Source organism: Myotis yumanensis, unplaced genomic scaffold (assembly GCF_028538775.1).
Source record: "Myotis yumanensis isolate MYYU_CA2020_CCGP unplaced genomic scaffold, mMyoYum1.0.hap1 SCAF_12, whole genome shotgun sequence".
Classification (NCBI taxonomy): Eukaryota; Metazoa; Chordata; class Mammalia; order Chiroptera; family Vespertilionidae; genus Myotis; species Myotis yumanensis.
The window spans coordinates 49441520-49461150 of NW_027223763.1; the positions used below are offsets into that span (position 1 = coordinate 49441520).

Consider the following 19631-nt stretch of genomic DNA (forward strand, 5'->3'; position numbering starts at 1 on the left):
GAATTGATGACAGTGCTGAGGCTCTGCGGTCCAAAAACAATGCTGTAGCTCTAAACTAACCCTTCCTTAGAAAGCTGAAGAACTCAAAACCACGAGAAAACTCAAGTGAAAAAAAAACCCACAAGTTGGAATGCCTGGGGCTGTGTCTCTGGACTGGCACACAAAGTGCCTTGCATGTAGCCAGTAGTCAATAATTTATTCAATTAGTGAATGTCCTGATTTTCAAAGGTCTTTGAAAATCAATTCTATTCCCCAGCCAGGTCAAAGGCCTGGGAAAACACACGTGGAATCTGAATGAATTAGCAAGGGAATGAGAGAGAAAATGTTCTCTCCCCTCTCCCCTTTTTTTGAAAGGGAAGTGAAACAGTTTTTAGATTCTCTCATTGCAAAATCCAGGCAACTAGCCATAAGCAATCCCAGTTTTAATAAAACCAGAAATGGACTAAGATCGGGCCACCACCTATCATATCCCACTTTCTTGGCCAGCCAGTACCACCCGAGCACCCTTTTCTCTAACTCTCCTAGATGGGCAGACACTTTTGTCCTGCTCTTGACTCCGATCCACTGCTCCTTCTAAGAACTCCACCTATGAACTTTGTGGAAGTTCTAGCTAAGCCATGGTCATCACCAACATGAAGACCACTCCTTCAGCCACAATTGGTTAAAATATATTTTACTGATTTTTTACAGAGAGGAAGGAAGAGGGATAGAGAGTTAGAAACATCAATGAGAGAGAAACATCGATCAGCTGCCTCCTGCACACACCCTACTGGGGATGTGCCCACAACCAAGGCACATGCCCTTGACCGGAATCGAACCTGGGACCCTTGCATCCGCAGGCCGACGCTCTATCCACTGAGCCAAACCGGTCAGGGCCTTCAGCCACAATTTGAAGTCTGTGTCAGATCAACTGCTAAAGCCACTGCCTCTGAAGATGAGGGTAGGTCCTGTCGAGCCCATTTGTACCTGCTGGTCCCCACAAGAACAGTTTGGACCCTGGAGACTAGACTCTCATACCCAAAGCTAACAATAAAGCAGAACCATGAACTCTGTTCCACATCTTCCTTCGTTGCTTAGAGCTGACATCATTTAATTGAGCATTTCTTGACTCGATATTTTTTGAGCACACATATGACTAGAACTGTGGTTGGGCACAGTAGGAGTTACAGAATTATAGCTCAGCCTCTGTCCTTTTCCAGGCTTGGGCCAGGGCTGAGCCAAGGACAGGAGGTTTGGAATGGCAACATTCCTGCCCCTTACTCCCTCAGGAGATCAGTTTCACAGCCAACTGGCGGACTTTTACAGACGGGGTTTGAGCAAAAGCCTTTTATCTCTGAATGTTTTCCCTCAAAATGGTCCAGTGAAGTGTCTTGGAGGCAAGAATCATAATGGCCAGTCCACAGAAATTTGTTTCTTGATTATATGTTCTCGCAGCTGCTTCTAAGAAAGCTTTGGGGGGGGGGGGGGTGTCCCACAGAGTGAAAGGGACCCTGGGAGCTAGACCCGATGCCACCGGGTGGGGGGCAAGCACCACTTGCCCATACTCACCGTTCTGTGTGTCTCTCCTTTTTCTTCTAAGTAAGCTCGGATAGTGGCCAGCCCAGCATATTCCCCCTGGGCTCCACTGCAAAGGCAAGAAGGGAAGGATTAGGATTTGGGCCTTTTTGCTTTCATTTATCCATTCAATATTCGTTGGGGCCGGGCCGTGTGCTCGCCAACAAGTGACACAAAGTCACTCCCGGACACCATGAAAAGCTCACGGTAGGTCTCTGCATGAGCCCACAGGACTTGAACAGCCAGGTCTGTGCCCTAAAGCTCACCCACTCCCACTCAGAGATGGGCCTTTCCACCCTCACTCAGAACCATGAACCTAAAAAATATTTTTTATTATGGAAAATTTCAAAATTATATAAAAATAAAGTAAAGAATATAAGGAACTGCCATGTGCCTATCACCCAGCTTTAACAGTTATGGATTACTAGAGGCCCAGTGCATGAAATTTGTGCAGGGGGGGGGGGGGCGGGTCCCCTCAGGCCAGCCTGCTCCCTCTCACAGTCCAGGAGCCCTCAGGAGATGTCCAACTGATGGCTTAGGCCCACTCCCCGCTCCTGAGTTGAGTGTCTTCCCCCTGGTGGTCAGTGCGCGTCATAGCTACCGGTTGTTCCTCGGTTAGGTCAATTGGCATATTACGCTTTTATTATTATAGATGGTCAATCTTGTTTCCAACTATATCCCTCACTAACCCTCCTCACTCTGAACTAGATTGTTTTGAAACAAAACTCAATCATGTCATTCATCAATTCAAACTTCAATATGTATCTTTCAAAGACAAGAATTATTTTTTTTAAATGTAACTACAACTATCACACCTAAAACTACAATGATTTCTTATATCACCAAATACTTAGTCAATGACCAAATTGCCCCAAGGAACTATGCACTTTGAAAGGGGCACCATTTCTATCTGTCTCAGGGTCGGCTTTCCCAGGCCCCACATGCACACAGCTGCTAGCGGCCGGCCATACCCAACAAAACAGTCCTGAAAGGCACCACTTTTAGAGCGCACTTAATGACTAACACCCCAGTGAGCGATGCTGAGTCAATCTTAAACTCTTATTTAATGTTTTCAGTACACTCTGCAGGAAGGAAAGGGAAATGACTAACAGGTCTTTTTAATCCCATTCAAAATACATATTTCCTTCATTTTGCAAAATTACACCATCATTTGACTCGGTGGAAGACCCAGTGGTTTGGCATTCATCCCTCTAGTCACCCAGTTATTTTGAGATCATACTCTAAAAGCACAAAGCTTAAGAATAAATTAGATAAACTTTCTTTTATTTCTTAGCTAAAAGCTAAGCATTGGAATTTTTTAAAGTTTATTTTTCAATTACAGTTTACATTCAATATTATTTTGAATTAGTTTCAGGTGTACAGCATAGTGGTTAAACAAGAAAAAATTATATGTATATATTTTTAAATATATCTTTATTAATTTCAGAGAGGAAGGGAGAAGGACAGAGATAGATAGAAACATCAATGATGAGAGAGAATCATCTGTTGGCTGCCTCCTGCACGCCCCCCACAGGGGATCGAGCCTGAAACCTGGGCATGTGCCCTGACCGGGAATTGAACCGTGAACTCCTGGTTCATAGGTCAAAGCTCAACCACTGAGCTAGGTCGGCCAGGCAAAAATTATATATATATATTTTTTAAAAACTCAGGCAGCTGGCGTGGCTCAGTAAAAACATATTTATATATAAAAAAAGAGAAAGTCAACATGCTAAAGATTTTATCAGAAATGCTGTTTCGATATTTCCATATTTTTGCCTGAGATGCTCTTAAAATCAGCTATGTTTCTACTCAAAAGTGTGGAAGATAAGTTCTAAATGCCACACATGGCTTACTACTAGTCCACTATTAAAGAAAGGGGGGTTATTAGTGCCACCTGTTGGTGAGAAAGTATTATGAAAAGTAAGTGCTTATTTTCATAACCCAGATTAAGAGATCATCAGAAAACCATTCTGTGTGGAGGGGCAGCTAGGATAGTGAATTTCTTTTCTTTCTTCTTCTTCTTCTTCTTCTTTTTTTTTTTTTTTAAATATTTTTATTGCTTTCAGAAAGGAAGGGAGAGGGAGAGAGAGAAATAGAAACATCAATGAGGAGAGAGAATCATTGATCGGCTGCCTCCTGCACGCCCTCTACTGGGATCGAGCTGGCAACCCAGGCATGTGCCCTGACTGGGAATTGAACCCTGACTCCTAGTTCATAGGTAGATGCCCAACCACTGAGCCACGCCAGCCGGGCAGGATAGTGAATTTCTGACATCTCTTTTAAATGAAGCAGTTAGTGGCCTGGACCTGCAGAGCCAGCCACAGAAAGGAGGACTCTCGTGGATGGGGAGCCTCAGACCCACAGAAGTGCCCAGTGAGCACAAGATTAAACTGTTTTAGAAAAACAAGTCCCGAGAGTCCTGGCATTTACTATGGCTGCTGAAGGAATGGCTATGGCTACGTGTGATACTGATTAACATAGAATGAGTAAAAACTAACTGACAACCCCTCCCAAAACCCAGACTCATTCTACAAAGAATCCAGAGAAATCCATCCAGTAGACTAGAAGAAGCTAGAACACATATAACAAGCACAATGACCACCAAGGTGATAATAAACTGGAGTTGATAGGATTCAACAGTTTTGTGATTATGTAAACCTAGACCAGTGATGGCGAACCTATGACATGTGTGCCAGAGGTGACACGCGAACTCATTTTTTTGGTTGATTTTTCTTTGTTAAATGACATTTAAATATACAAAATAAATATCAAAAATATAAGTCTTTGTTTTACTATGGTGGCAAATATCAAAAAAATTCTATATGTGACACGGCACCAGAGTTAAGTTAGGGTTTTTCAAAATGCTGACACGCCGAGCTCAAAAGGTTCGCCATCACTGACCTAGACCCTGTTAGTAACAGTGTGTCATCATAAGTGTGGAAATTCGGGGCAGCTACTCAATGTAAATTTAGAAAGAGAGAGAAAAAGAAAAGAGGGTGAGGGTAGTGGTGGAATTTGAAGATCCCATGATAGGGCTAGGGTCATAGTTCAGCTCTTTTGCCAAGATTAAAACAAGAGTTTAAGGACACAGTAAATTTCAAAGACATTTATCATTTGAAACTGGGCAAAAAGGTTGAGATTTAGAAATACTGCAATTTAGTTCCAAGGATTACATCTTTAGATGTTTGGAAAAAATGTTTATTGGACCATCACACAAGCTCAACCCCAAGGGATACTTGTAACCTTCTGCTAGATTTTAGAAATAAGATTGCAGATGATATGTCTATCTGAGAGGGAACATAGCCTGCTCTTCTGGATGATTTTACAGAATATGCATAGCCAGGAGTCACAGGCGGAAAGCATAGCACTTCTTAAGCATAAAACTTCAGATGGATTAAGATGATAAATGAATTGCAGCCTGGCCGGTGTGGCTCAGTGGTTGAACGTCAACCTATGAACCAGGAGGTCAAGGTTCAATTCTCAGTCAGGGCACATGCCCAGGTTGTGGGCTCGATCCCCAGTAGGGGTTGTGCAGGAGGCAGCCGATAGATGATTCTCTCTCGTCATTAATGTTTCCATCTCTTTCTCTCTCCCCTTTCCTCTCTCTGAAAACAATAAAAACCTACATTTAAAAAAATCAATTGCAGCCTATAAAGAAGGCATTTTGGTCAGTAACTGTGTACATTTGTCACTGACGTACACACAGCAGAAGACATCGTTGGCCAGCCATGAAGTAATCTCTTTATTCTGTCTAAGGAATATAGTTGCTGAGTTTACAGACACCATCAGAAATTTCTCAGAAGTTAGCTACATTGGAATATTTGGAGATTATTATAGCTGCTGTTGTTAATTAAAAAAGTAACAGAAGCCATTTTGCCAGATTGCAAAATATGCTATAATTCATGATTTAGAGTGAGTCCCGGCAGTCACCAAAACAACTGCTGAACTTCATTTTAACTGTGCTGAGAAAACAGCTTTTGAGGTCTCAAATAGGATGTTGTATTCACACACATCAGAGAGTGTTAAAAATGTGTCCTAGAGAAAATTATCACGTTATGGATCCTTAACGTTTTTAAATTTTGGGGCCAGTAATTTAAAATTTGTACATTTTAAAAAAGTATAAACTATCTAGATTTGCCAGATCTATTCTTGTTTTACTTTTCCCTAGTAGTCTAGGGAAATCATTTTATAGTTTTTAACACACCATAGTGTGCACACTGATGGCCACAGTTAGTATGCGATTTCAGAGAAGTGTGTGTGTTTTTTTCAGCTGTTTACAGGTCAGGGTGACTGACAATTTACCAGTACAGATACCTTGGAAGCAACAGGATTTTAACCAAACTGTTGCATACATTAAGAACCCCAAATGCTACCTGAGTCTCTACTTCTATAAGCTTAAAATAAAACCCTCTCAACATGTCATTCTGGAATGTGTTTACCTATCAGTATCTAACTTGACAGAAGCTAAGTTCTATATTTAACCTTTGAATTCTGGTCCAGAAACATATGGAGCCCTGATTGGTTTGGCTCAGTGGATAGAGTGTCAACCTGCGGACTGAAGGGTCCCGGGTTCGATTCCAGACAAGGGCATGTACCTTGGTTGTGGGCACATCCCCAGTAGAGAGTGTGCAGGAAGCAGGTGATTGATGTTTCTCTCTCATCGATGTTTCTAACTCTCTATCCCTCTCCCTTCCTCTCTGTAAAAAAATCAATAAAATATATTTAAAAAAAGAAAAAAGAAACATCTGGATAATTCCAGCAGCTCTAACCTTTCAGATACCTGGATACTACCTCAAAGCGGTGGTCCTCAAACTGGAGATTCCCAAACAATAGCATCAGCATCACCTGGAAACTTGTTAGAAATGCAAATTCCTGGCTCCTGCCCAGCCCAGTCACACTAAATCAGAAATTCTGGGAATGCAGACAAGTGTGAGAACCACTGCTTCAGAGCCTTACAAACATCAAAATTATACTTCTGAGAGTTAAGGAAATTGGGGGAGGCCAGACCCTTCTGCCCATTGCTTTATATTTCCCAAAAAAGGCTCTTCATCCTTTATCCTTTCTCTTCTTCCTGGCATTCTGAGCATGCTATTTTTTGTGTGTTTCTTGGGAAAATCAGTCCCTACTCAGAGGTCCCCCATATCTGTTCTCCTGGAGCTCTGCAGGGGAGGATTCTGAAGCTGCGCTAGACTCAGTCGGAAAGCATATCAGAGATGATCAATGATAACCGTGAGCCCAGGAAAGGAGACGGATGTGGCAGTTATCAGGTGTTTGACGCTCTGCCATAAACTATGTACATGACTGGTGGTGCTCTCAAAGGCCAGCTTCAGATCTCACTCCTCTATGGTGTTCCTCCAGGTCCATACAATCTCCAACCCACTGGCGCATGAGAATCACCTGGGGAGCTGGGACCCCTGGGCTCCACCACTAGAGGAGGTTCTGTGGGGTGGGGAGGGCATCAGTGTTCTTCAATGCTCCCCAAGTAGTTCCCATATGCAGCCTGGGCTGGGAACCCCTGCAACACTGGTGGTTTTCACAGCATGGTGGTCAGATCAGCACATCAGCATCACCTGGGAATTTGTCAGAAATGCAAATTCCCAGGCCCCACCCCAGATTGAATCAGAAACTCTGGAGGAGGGGCTTAGTAATATAACAAGCCCCCAGGGGACTGTCATGCGCAGTGAAGTTTGAGAGCCATTGATTATGCCTGTTCCCACCTTCCCTTAAGACAGTGGTTCTCAACCTTCCTAATGCCTCGACCCTTTAATACAGTTCTTCATGTTGTGGTGACCCCCAATTTCATTGTCAAAAATTGAACATAATTAAAGCATAGTGATTAATCACAAAAACAATATGTAATTATATATGTGTTTTCCGATGGTCTCAGGAGACCCCTGTGAAAGGGTCGTTCGACCTCCAAAGGGTCGAGACCCACAGGTTGAGAACCGCTGCTTTAAGATCTTTCCTTGGGAGGAGATTCTGGGGAAGCCACTGCCAGTCTATCTACAATCAAGATTAACCCTGCAGTTTTTAAAGATAAAAACAACTTCCTCACTCTTTTTTTTTTTTTTTTTTTTTTTAAATATATTTTATTGATTTTTTACAGAGAGGAAGGGAGAGAGATAGAGAGTCAGAAACATCGACCAGCTGCCTCCTGCACATCTCCCACTGGGGATGTGCCCGCAACCCAGGTATATGCCCTTGACCAGAATCGAACCTGGGACCCTCCAGTCCGCAGGCCGACGCTCTATCCACTGAGCCAAACCGGTTTCGGCAGCTTCCTCACTCTTATAAGCCAAGTGAGCTAATAATAATTTTAGATTGTCTTCCCTTTTAGAGTAACATCTTTGAAAGGTGTTAACTACTGTTTCTGTCTGCCTTAAACATTGCATTATATATCATTCTAACCCAGCAATTCCTGGAGTGTGTCTGTGAGCTGCTGAATGAATTTAAGAGTGTCACCGCGTTATGAGAAACAAGCCAAAGCAACCATGCTAGGCGCAATAGGAAATGGAAAGGTAATTAAATATTTTTGGCTATGTTCTCCACCAAGCTGGAAAAGCCCTCCGGGTTCCTGACATTTTTTTTAAAAAATATATTTTATCGATTTTTTACAGAGAGGAAGGGAGAAGGATAGAGAGTTAGAAACATCGATGAGAGAGAAACATCGATCAGCCGCCTCCTGCACACTCCCTACTGGGGATGTGCCCGCAACTAAGGTACATGCCCTTGACCGGAATCGAACCTGGGACCCTTCAGTCTGCAGGCCGACGCTCTATCCACTGAGCCAAACCGGTAAGGGCGGTTCCTGACATTTTTATTTCAAGTTCTTTTTTTTTTTTTTTTTTTATATTTTCTTGATTTTTTACAGAGAGGAAGGGAGAGAGATAGAGAGTTAGAAACATCAATCAGCTGCCTCCTGCACATCTCCTACTGGGGATGTGCCCGCAACCCAGGTACATGCCCTTGACCGGAATTGAACCTGGGACCTTTCAGTCCGCAGGCCGACGCTCTATCCACTGAGCCAAACCGGTTTCGGCTTTTGTTTCAAGTTCTTAAAAACCTTTGGGATCGCCCTAGCTGGTTTGGTACAGTGGATAGAGCATAGGCCTGCGGACTGAAGGGTTCTGAGTTCGATTCCGGTCAAGGGCACATGCCTGGGTTGCGGGCTTGATCCCGGTAGGGGACCGTGCAGGAGGCAGCCGATCAATGGTTCTCTCTCATCATTGATGTTTCTAACTCTCTCTCCCTCTCCCTTCCTCTCTGAAAACAATAAAAATATATTTTAAAACAAACAAACAAAAAACCTTTGGGATCTAACTATCGACCAAGTGAAGACTTGGCTACATGAACCAAGGTTTTCATGTCACAATATGTCCCCTCTCTCACTCCTGTCTTTCCCCATTGAGATTGTGATTGGATCTGGGATTGTGATCTGGACATCAGAATTTGTATAAACTCACCCTGTGAATCTAATTTCCAGAAAGGGTTGGGAACCATTGCTTTAAGGGAAGGTAAGCTTCCTCATCCTTAGGGCAGCCTCTGAGGACTCTGGCTGGGACCTTAATTTACTGCAAGAGCTAATGACTTAAGAATTAGTCTTGAAACATTGCTCTCCAATATGACACTGAAGATGCAATCCTATTCCATCACTAGAGGGCAAAATTTCTTCATTTTCAACATTTAATAAAGCATTGTTGCCTAAGGTTAAGAATTCAATCAGGTTCCTCTCATACTTAAAAAAAAAAAAAAAAAAAAACCCTGAATAATAACATTTTAATGAGAGTATACTGAAGCCTGACTTTCATGAATGTCAATCAGTTCCTTCCTATTTGTGTAAGGATTTGAAAGGCTATTGTTAAAAGAGCTCCATGTCCTTTCGTGTGCCATCTACCCTCTTCCTAAAGGATTCGTGCTTGATAGGGTATATTGTTTTTCAAAGTGCATGGCTCTGCCCGACCGGTGTGGCTCAGTGGTTGAGCATCAACCTATGAACCAGGAGGTCATGGTTTGATTCCTGGTCAAGGCACATGCCAGGGTTGTAGGCTTGATCCCCAGTGGGGGGCGTGCAGGAGGCAACCAATCAATGATGTTTCTATCTCTCATCATTGATGTTTCTATCTCTCTTTCCCTTCCTCTCTGAAATCAATAAAAATATGTTAAAAAGGGAAAAAAAAGTGCATGGCTTTGCTATGTAGCCTATGTTACCAAACAGGAGGTTAAGCTTGATTATATCTGATTAAAACTTGGTTACTTTCTCTTTCAGAAAGTGAGACAATAATTGTCTCCGTTTTTTAATCATTTGATTTCTGAATTTTAAAATCGAAATTCTGTATTTCTAGCAAAGTCCTAGGTGATGCCAATGCTGAGGCTACTGGGGAAGAATTACACCTTGGGTCGTAGGAGGTAGAGAACCCAGGAGCAGAGACCAACTCCTCTTCAAAGCTGTCCTAAGACCTTAACTCCACACCAATAACAGGTCTGTCTGCACTCCCAGGAAGACAGAGAGATCACAAATGCAGTGGATTCCAAATTGGCTGTATATCAGAATCATTTTGTTGCTTCTTAAAAATAAAGATTTTTAGTCTCAACTCCTGAAGATTATGATCAGAAGGTCTGGATTGGGGCCCAGGAATTTATATATTTTTTAATGTTTTTATTGATTTCAGAGAGAGGGAGAGAGAGATAGCAACATCAATGATGAGAGAGAATCATCTATCAGCTGCCTCCTGCATGCCTCCAACTGGGAATCGAGCCCCCAACCCAGGCATATACCCTGACCGGGAATCGAACCCCCATCTCCTGGTTCCTAGCTCGACGCTCAACCACTGAGCAACACCGGTGGGGCTGGAATTTGTATTTTTTAAAGGTACCCAGGAGATGTTGCCAAAACCCTCTGTTTTTACTAATCACTATTCTTCAAAGTTTTTTACTTTGCAGATAAAAAGACCAAGGCCAGAAGAGGGGAAGGAACTTTCAAAGTTAGTGACAGAAGAAACCAGGATCCAGGTTCTCCTGGCCCTGTTAGATTGAGACATTGCTGCTTCGCAGGAGCTAACATGTGTGCTTGACTTTCTTTCTTTTGCTATGTTATTGATAGGTATAGTAACTAGTTTCCAAAGATGGCCCACAACGAACCATGACTCTCAACATTCACACCCCTGTTGTGTCCCTTCCCACATGAAATCTGGGCTGGCCCTGTAACCTGCTGTAGCAAACAGAATGCTCTGGAAGTGAGGCTGAGTGACTTCAGAGGCTGAGCCTTAAGAGGTTTGCAGCTTCCACATCCTTCCACCTCGGAGCACTGTGCTTTGAACCCTGGTATCATTCCGTGAGGAAGTTCAAGCAATCACATGGAGAGGTCCACAGAGAGAAGAGCCAAGATCCATAGCCATCGCCTGAACTAACTTCCCCCAGCCAACAGCCCACCACTAACTTCTCAGCAATGAAGGAGGCCACTTTGGACCTTCTGGTCATCCACCCCAGTGGAGGGGAACTGTCCACTCAACTCAGAAGGATACAAAATATTTGTTGCTTCAAACCTCTAAGTGTTAAGATGGGTGTTGTGTTATACCCCAAGCAATAACTAAAATGACAGGAAATGAAATCCCCTTACCTGTTAGGCTGTAAACAGATTCGGTCGTAGCCTGTGATCTCACACAAATCCTTCTCAAGCTCTCGGAAAAGCTGCTGGTACCCTTGAGCTTGGTCCAAAGGCACAAAGGGGTGGATGTTTGCAAATTCACTCCATGTGATTGGCTGAAGAGCAAGAAAGGAGAAAACATATGCATATATACATACTGTAACAGCAGTAACAATATTAACTTTGATGATGATGATGTGATGATGATGAAAGCATGATCTGACATGCAGTGCTTACTATGTGCCAGGCACTGCTTTCAGCACTTTATTTATTTATTTTTAAAATATTTTTCTTTATTGATTTCAGAGGGGAAGGAAGGAGAGAGAGATAGAAACATCAATGATGAGAGAGAATCATTGATTGGCTGCTTCCTTCACACCCCCTACTGGATATCGAGCCTGCAACCCAGGCATGTGCCCTTGGCCGGAATCGAACCTGGGACCCTTCAGTCCACAGGCTGACACTCTATCCACTGAGCCAAGCCGGCTAGGGCTGCTTTCAGCACTTTAATATATTCCTTCATTTAACTCTCACCACAATCTTACAAGGTAAGTTCTACTACTGTCTTCATTTTAGAAGTGAGTCCCAGAGTCCTAGAAAGCGAACTCGTGCAAAAATACAACCTCTCTCTATCTTTTTTAGGGACAAAAAGGCCCGAAAATAGATTTATATCCATGAAACCCAATGAGTTGTTTCAAGTACAGTTTATTCAAACTCTTACATAGCATGTACATTATTGTCTCTTCATTAAGCAGAACAAAGCAACAGAAAAGCAAATGGGGGAAATCTTCCTGTCACAATATAATATTATTTCCTTGGCCTGATGTGATTTGTCACATCTGAATACTCCGGTGGAAAAAAAGGAACAAGCTAACTTTGTTGAAATGGATCCTACCCTAGGAAACATGCTTACCAACACAACAGCAGGTTACACAAATCTTCTGTTAACACAAGAAAGAAATTAAAACCTCAAATCTCTACCCTTTGGCACTATGAATGGATTTCTAGAAAGAAGGCTTAAGGTTCTTCTGAGCTTAACAACCACAAATTGATCAAAATAAAAGCTTTTCATGTGGCAGGTTTAACAAAAGATGGTGGGAGGGTAGGAAGGTATAAATACTATAATTATTTTAATATTTCAAAATAATCTGACTCATAAATTTAAATGATCAGGTTGTGGTAAAATTGGGGTTTCTGCCAAGATTGCTGAATAACAAGGAAAAGGATTACTAAAGTAGTTATTAATTCACCGTCCCAGTAGCAGTTTTCTCTAGTTATGTACAGCCAGAACAAGTTCCTTCTTAGAAGTGACCTACTTACTGCAAGTTCAGATGAACTGTTGAGCTTCATGGTACAGGATCCCTTTAAGAAGCACAACCAAAATAAATTGCATTAGTGATTTCCTATGATGCATATGATCAGCCCTTCTATCTCCCCACAAGGCCACCCATTAATCCCTCCTGCAGCATATTACATGTGACCCAAAGAGGGGGGGATAAAAGTAATAATTACCAGTGGAATCATGCTGTGAACGAGGGAAATGTCTTTGTTTTCTAATTTCTTCATATATCGAACAATATTTGTTTCCGAGTGATAGCTGTGAACACAAAACGCATGATTGGGGCCAATCTAGTTAGGTGAGAGTCCATACATATCCTCCTGAAAGATCAGCCACACTGAGATCTACCTTCAACATACAGATCACGTTGGGCCATGCCAACAAAGCATCAGAGGGAAGGGCATGGCACCCCACAAGCCTCAGTGGATGGCCCAGGACAAGAAGCATCCTGTGGGCATAGGAGGAAGGTTGGGAAGAAGAGGATGTTGACTTCCTGGGTATGCTCTTCAGCCTGGCAACTAGGCATCTAAACTCTCCCCCACCTGATGAGTAGAATTAGGGGTTACAGTGCCAAGGGGTCAGGGCCAACAGGAAATAATGTGTGCTTTGCCCAAATCAGCAATGGGATCCTTATGGCGATGATTTATTATTAAGGGAATATCACATCCAAGTCAGAAGCCACTCTCTACTGCGCTCCCAAGCCACGGCACACAGTGCAGAAGTCGCACTGTCCACACAAACCTGTTGAACACTTGATTTGTAAGGAACGGGCTGGTTCTCTTGAAGGCAGTGGCTAGAATACCTCTCAGTTCCTCGCCCATGCTTTCAGCAACCAGCTCCTGCATGGAGAGACCACAGAAACTAAAGGGCAGGAATTGTGCCTAGAACCACGTGTGGACACCCAGGCCTCAGGTCAGCAAGTATTCTCACAGAGCATCAGAAGTCCCCGAGCAGCCCCCGCCCACCCACTCACCACCTCCCCAGGCATCTGACATGGTGTGCTGACAGGTGTCAGGAGTTATGAATTGTGAAAATCTCCAGAGCACTGTTTTTAAGTTCTATTGACCTCATCCACAGAAAATAAGGAAAACTATACAATTTTTACTGCAAAGAAAGTTGACATCTCCTGTATGTTCCTTGAATAATAAGTGAGTTCTGGTAAGTTATTTTAAAAGGCGATCAAAAAAGTTACCATGATAACACTCAGGTAGGAGTCTCACTTGACATTGATCTTTTATGTTTGGGAACAATTCTAATGAAATTCAAATGCCAAGATCATGTAATGGGGAAAAGGATAATCTCTTCAACAGACAGTGCTGAGAAAACTGGATTTACACATGCAAAAGAATGAAGTTGGATCCAGATCTTACATAATATACAGAAAAAGTAAATTGAAATGGATTAAGGACCTACCTTTAAAGGCTAACACTATAAAACTCTAAGAAGAAAACAGGGGGACATCTGCATGATCTTGGGTTTGGCTATGGGTTTTTTTTTTTTTCTTGTTTTTTAAAAAATCTATTTTATTGATTTTTTACAGAGAGGAAGGGAGAGGAATAGTTAGAAACATCGATGAGAGAGAAACATTGATCAGCTGCCTCCTGCATGTCCCCTACTGGGGATGTGCCCGCAGCCAAGGTACATGCCCTTGACCGGAATCGAACCTGGGACACTTGAGTCCGAGGGCCGACGCTCTATCCACTGAGCCAAACCGGTTAGGGCTGGCTATGGTTTCTTAAGCATGAGTAACAAAAAATAGACTCATTAAAATTAAAAATCTTTGCACATTAAAGGACACTGTCAAGAGAGTTACGCGATAACCCACAGGAGGGGAAACTATTTGCAAATCATATATCTATTAAGAGTTCAATATAGAGAATATATAATTAAATAGTTCACTTGCTCCTTATTCTGCCCCAGGCTTCAGTGACTGTTCATTCCATAAACATGCCTCAACACGTGCAATGAATAATTGTGATTAAAAGTAGTGCAAAGTTCTAGAGGGAAGATGCTTATTCAGTCCTGTTTATTTATTTATTTATTTTAATATATTTTTATTGATTTTTTACAGAGAGGAAGGGAGAGAGATAGTTAGAAACATCGATGAGAGAGAAACATCGATCAGCTGCCTCCTGCACACTCCCCCCCCAGGGATGTGCCCGCAACCCAGGTACATGCCCTTGACCGGAATCGAACCTGGGACCTTTCAGTCCGCAGGCCGACGCTCTATCCACTGAGCCAAACCGGTTTCGGCCAGTCCTGTTTATTAATTAAAGTTTAATATGATACTTCTTTGATGATTTCCATTTGTTATGATACTTAAGTCCTCTCTCAAAGAGGACACAGACAACCAGGACAGCAACATTCAACACTCTAAAACCTATTTCAACTTCTTTAGTAAATGTTTTCTTTCATTGATTTTTTCATCAAATATTTTTTGAGGGCACGAGGCCGTGTAGAGTTGTGATTAACACCTGGCCACAGGTCTAGGTAGTCACTGACACCTCTCCCTTTCATTCTCATTCCATGGAATGTAACCTTTATCCTCACATGTCCCTGCTATTTCAATGTTTTAGAAACCAACTCAATCGCACTGAACTGCTTCTAGTTCTCAGGAATCTCTCTCCTCTAGCCTTTGTGGCTGCTTTTCCCAGGGTTTGGAACACTTCTGGCCCCATCCTCCTCTTCAATAGTGCCATCTTAGTCTATGTAACTCCTACTCATCTTTCAGATCTCAGCTTAGGATAATTTCTTCCAAATCCTGGTAAGAAGACTCTTCTCTGTGCTCAAAGAGCATCTTCAGACATCACCCATCATAACACATCACTTGGATTGCAATCTTGTGCTTGTTTGGATCCTCATTAGACTATAAGCTCCGTGAGTGCAGGAAGCATGTCTAATTCACCACGATCCTCAGGACCCAGCATGCTACCTGGCACATATTAGGTCTTTAATAAATATATTTTGCGTGAGTGGGTATCATAATTTTCTCAGAATCGACATAACCAAGATGCCAATGTCATGAATCTCTATATTAGGGACAATCCTTCCAAACAGCCTGGGTGCATGGTCCTGGGTGGGGCACACAGCAGTAACCTCTATCAGCAGTCACTGCTGCCAGGGACAGTCAGTGCCATAATTTTAACAGCAAGCCACCAATGTCACACCTCCTCCCCCGTCTCATACATACTCAGGACCACAAGAAGCAAACCCATCTTTGACACCACCTCAAATAGTCGTTATAAGAAATGCATGCTTTTATTTCACTTACTGCTGATGACTCGCAGCCAAAGATCCACAATAAGTCATCCAGATCTTTTTCACTGACTGTTTCATCAAGAGAAATACCAAGCTACAGAAATAAAAACAAAAGAGAAAAAAACATCAGCTCTAGATCCAAGAGAGGTCAAGGGTGAGAAGATGCTGGACAAAACTCCCAGTCCTTTTAAAATATCAGGGTGCCAGTTGGTTACCAAATTGGCCCTTAGGCAAAAGGTACTAAGACCAGCCCCAGACTTCACAGGATTTAGTTTTACAAGCCACTTCTGGACTCTCACACCGTGATGGCTGCAGGGTACTCCTATTGGTACTGGATATCCTCACCTTTTTCTTCCCTTAACTTGCTTTATTATATCATTTATCAGGGCCTTTACCTTGAAAAGTCGTATTGTGAAGAGAGAAGTAAGAAAATATGTGCCTAAAAGTCTCCTTTATGAAAACAGTCTTAAGGAAAGATGAGAATCAAATATCCTTTGAAGGATTACAATGTTCCTAAACTAGAAATGAAAATGGTTTATTAAAAAAAAAATAGATTGGGGGGCGGGGGTGGGCTAGAAGGGGTCATTGTGAGAAAAAAGGGGATATAAGAATATTTCCAACAGTAAAGAATATTTTTTTAAAAAATAGATTGTGCCCAAAATTCCAATATTGGTGTTTTTTTTTTAACACGTTAAGCACCAAGCCTGTTTTGTCTTCCTTTCCGGAAAGTATAGTGTCAGTCACTGGTGATTGACATGGTGCTTAACATGTTAAATAAAGAGGAAAACTTTTAATGACAAAAGTCACGAAAATTTATGCAATTAAAAAAAGTCATGAAAACCTAGAGACTTTGTTAAAAAGAAAACAACAAACACCTGAAAGTTGACTTACTGTGCCATCCTCAAAAAGTCGAAAATTGATTTGCCTCTGAGCAGCTCTGCTCAAAACCTCCTTCACTGAGCAGCCACACTGAATCTTCAAAGTGTCAAAGAACAAGTCATGCTGTAGTTGATGCCCCGCTCGCTTGAGACCTAAACAAGAGAGGAGGATCAACCAGATTCCCCCACAGAAACCTGCTCCTCCGCCACTGACATTTTCCAGAGAAATAAAGATTAAAATCCTACTAAAACAGTCTGTTCCTGCCCTACCCAGTGTTTTGTGGCTGCTTAAAAAATTAAATGCTTATTACTGTACTACAGAAAATTGTAAAATCTATATATATAAAAGCCTAACATGCAAATTGTCCCCATGGGAGTTTGACTGGGAGACCGGGAGTTTGATGGCTCACTATGATGTGTGCTGACCACCAGGGGGCGGTGCGGAACAAAGGAAGGCCCCAGCCGGCAGCCAGAAGGCCCCGATTGGCCCCGATCGCCGGCCAGGCCTAGGAACCCTACCTGTTCACGAATTTTGTGCACTGGGCCTCTAGTCCTATATAATAAAAGCCTAATATGCTAAGTGTCTGGTCATCCAATCAGCCATTCAACCAATCAAAGCATAATATGCTGCCCTAGCCGGTTTGGCTCAGTGGATAGAGCGTCGGTCTGCGGACTGAAGGGTCCCGGGTTCGATTCTGGTCAAGGGCATGTGCCTTGGTTGCGGGCACATCCCCAGTGGGGGGTGTGCAGGAGGCAGCTGATTGATGTTTCTCTCTCATCAATGTTTCTGGCTCTATCCCTCTCTCTTCCTCTCTGTAAAAAAATCAATAAAATATATGTTTAAAAAAAAAGGCGTAATATGCTAATGATATGCTAAGACCACTCAACCGCTTGCTATGACGTGCACTGACCACCAGGGGGTAGACACTCCGGCTGGTAGGTTAGCTTGCTGCTGGGGTCCAGCCGATCAGGACTGAGCAAGATGGACCAGACACGGCCTGGAGCCCTCCCATGGTCCCTTCCCAGCTGGTCATTCTCCCGCGTCCCTCCCCGGCCCTGATCGTGCACCAGTGGGGTCCCTCAGCCTGGCCTGTGCCTTCTCGCAATCTGGGACCCCTCGGGGGATGTCGGAAAGCCGGTTTCAGCCCAACGGCGGAACGACTGGTCACTATGACATGCACTGACCACCAGGGGGCAGACGCTCAATGCAGGAGTTGCCCCTGGTGGTCAGTGCACTCCCAAAAGGGGAGCACCGCTCAGCCAGAAGCTGGGCTCACGACTGGCGAGCACAGTGGTGGTGGCAGGAGCCTCTCCCACCTCCGCAGCAGCACTAAGGATGTCCGAGGGCTCTCAGACTGCAAGAGGGCGCAGGTGGGCTAAGGGACCCTCCAGTGCATGAATTTCGTACACCGGGCCTCTAGTATACATATATATATATATAAAAAGGAAGAAAAGTCACCATAATCACCATCCAGAAATAACTAGTGGTTACATTCTGGTATATATTCCTCTAGAAGTTGTGTGTGTGTGTGTGTGTGTGTGTGTGTGTGTGTGTGATAGATCACATACATATATATCTTTAACTTTAAAAATAATTGTAATATCATTGACATTTTGCTTTTCTCAAAATCAAAACCCATATCATTGTTTTTAATGGCTGTATATGGTCAAACTTACAGATGTACCATAATGTAACTACTTTTTATTGGACATTTAGGCTATTTCCAAGATTGTGCTATTGTCAACAGTGTTTCAATGGAAACCCTCTACTTTCCTATTTTATTATTTCCTTTGGATTTATACATAGAAGTAAAATTTCTGCATCAAATTATAGACATATTTTAAAGACTTTTGACATATATTGTTTAAGTGTTCTTTAAAAAAGAAGTCAGCCTAACCGGTTTGGCTCAGTGGATAGAGCGTCGACCTGTGGACTGAAGGGTCCCAGGTTCGATTACCGTCAAGGGCATGTACCTTGGTTTCGGGCACATCCCCAGTGGGGGGTGTGCAGGAGGCAGCTGATCGATGTTTCTCTCTCATTGATGTTTCTAGCTCTCTATCCCTCTCCCTTCCTCTCTGTAAAAAATCAATAAAACATATTTTTAAAAAAATAGAAGTCATATCAATATCAGCATTCTTTTTCATATTTGCCAGTGTGATGGGAGAAAAACTATTTTGTTGTTTCAATTTACATTTCTTTGAGTAATAATGAGGTTGAAATTATATATATTCATTGACTATGTGACTTTTAATTCTGTATAAAGAATTGAACATACAGTGAGTTCTCAATTTCACTTACTCATGTTTATCAGTTTTGTTATACCCACAACTTTTTAAAAAAGATATGTGACTCACCTTCAGACAAAATCAAAGTGGCATTGTGTACCCTCCTAGCAATATGCTCCAGCCCTCGGGAACCGTGGTAGATTGCAAACATGGCAGCCATATTCGCCAAGAGAGCCTAAAATGACAAAGAGCATTTAAGGAATTATGTTCAACAATGTGATGGAAGACAATTAATAGAAGGGACTATTCTTTTGACTTGAGATGCCAAATTGAAAACAGAGACAAAACAAAATGATCAGATTTCCTGCATTCTCTATACCTGGGGACCATTTATAACATGGCTGAACACCTGAGGGAAAGACACAGCATCCAAGGTACTGTGGACTCATGATGTTAAACCTTCAAATATGACCATATAAAGGGGTTCCATACATGCAATATAATCATGTCATCCATAAAGGGGAAGATCAGGCTGTCACAGACATCGAGATACAAAATGTAATGTTGGAATACAGAGGAGCCATAAAGACCTCAGTGGGGAAAAGTGACGTCTAAGAATTTTATACTCAAACAGTTCTTCAAGGATAAAAAGAACAAAAGTTTTCAAAAACAGAGGAACTCGGGGAATACAATTCTCCCGAGGCCTTCAATACATCAGTAGAAGGTGAATTTC

The 19631-nt window shown here is 42.6% G+C and overlaps 1 protein-coding gene across 1 annotated transcript in view; it reads right to left on the bottom strand.

The window, feature by feature from the left end:
* GLDC (glycine decarboxylase) overlaps positions 1–19631 on the bottom strand; it is an 80806-nt gene that overhangs the window by 24756 nt on the left and 36419 nt on the right. Inside the window, exons 9-16 of the mRNA XM_070431643.1 lie at positions 19028–19133; positions 16686–16825; positions 15808–15888; positions 13278–13375; positions 12710–12794; positions 12518–12559; positions 11171–11313; positions 1549–1624 (exon numbers count right to left, since the gene is read on the bottom strand). Coding sequence (XP_070287744.1) covers positions 1549–1624; positions 11171–11313; positions 12518–12559; positions 12710–12794; positions 13278–13375; positions 15808–15888; positions 16686–16825; positions 19028–19133 — 771 coding nt within the window. The remainder of the gene's footprint in view (positions 1–1548; positions 1625–11170; positions 11314–12517; positions 12560–12709; positions 12795–13277; positions 13376–15807; positions 15889–16685; positions 16826–19027; positions 19134–19631) is intronic.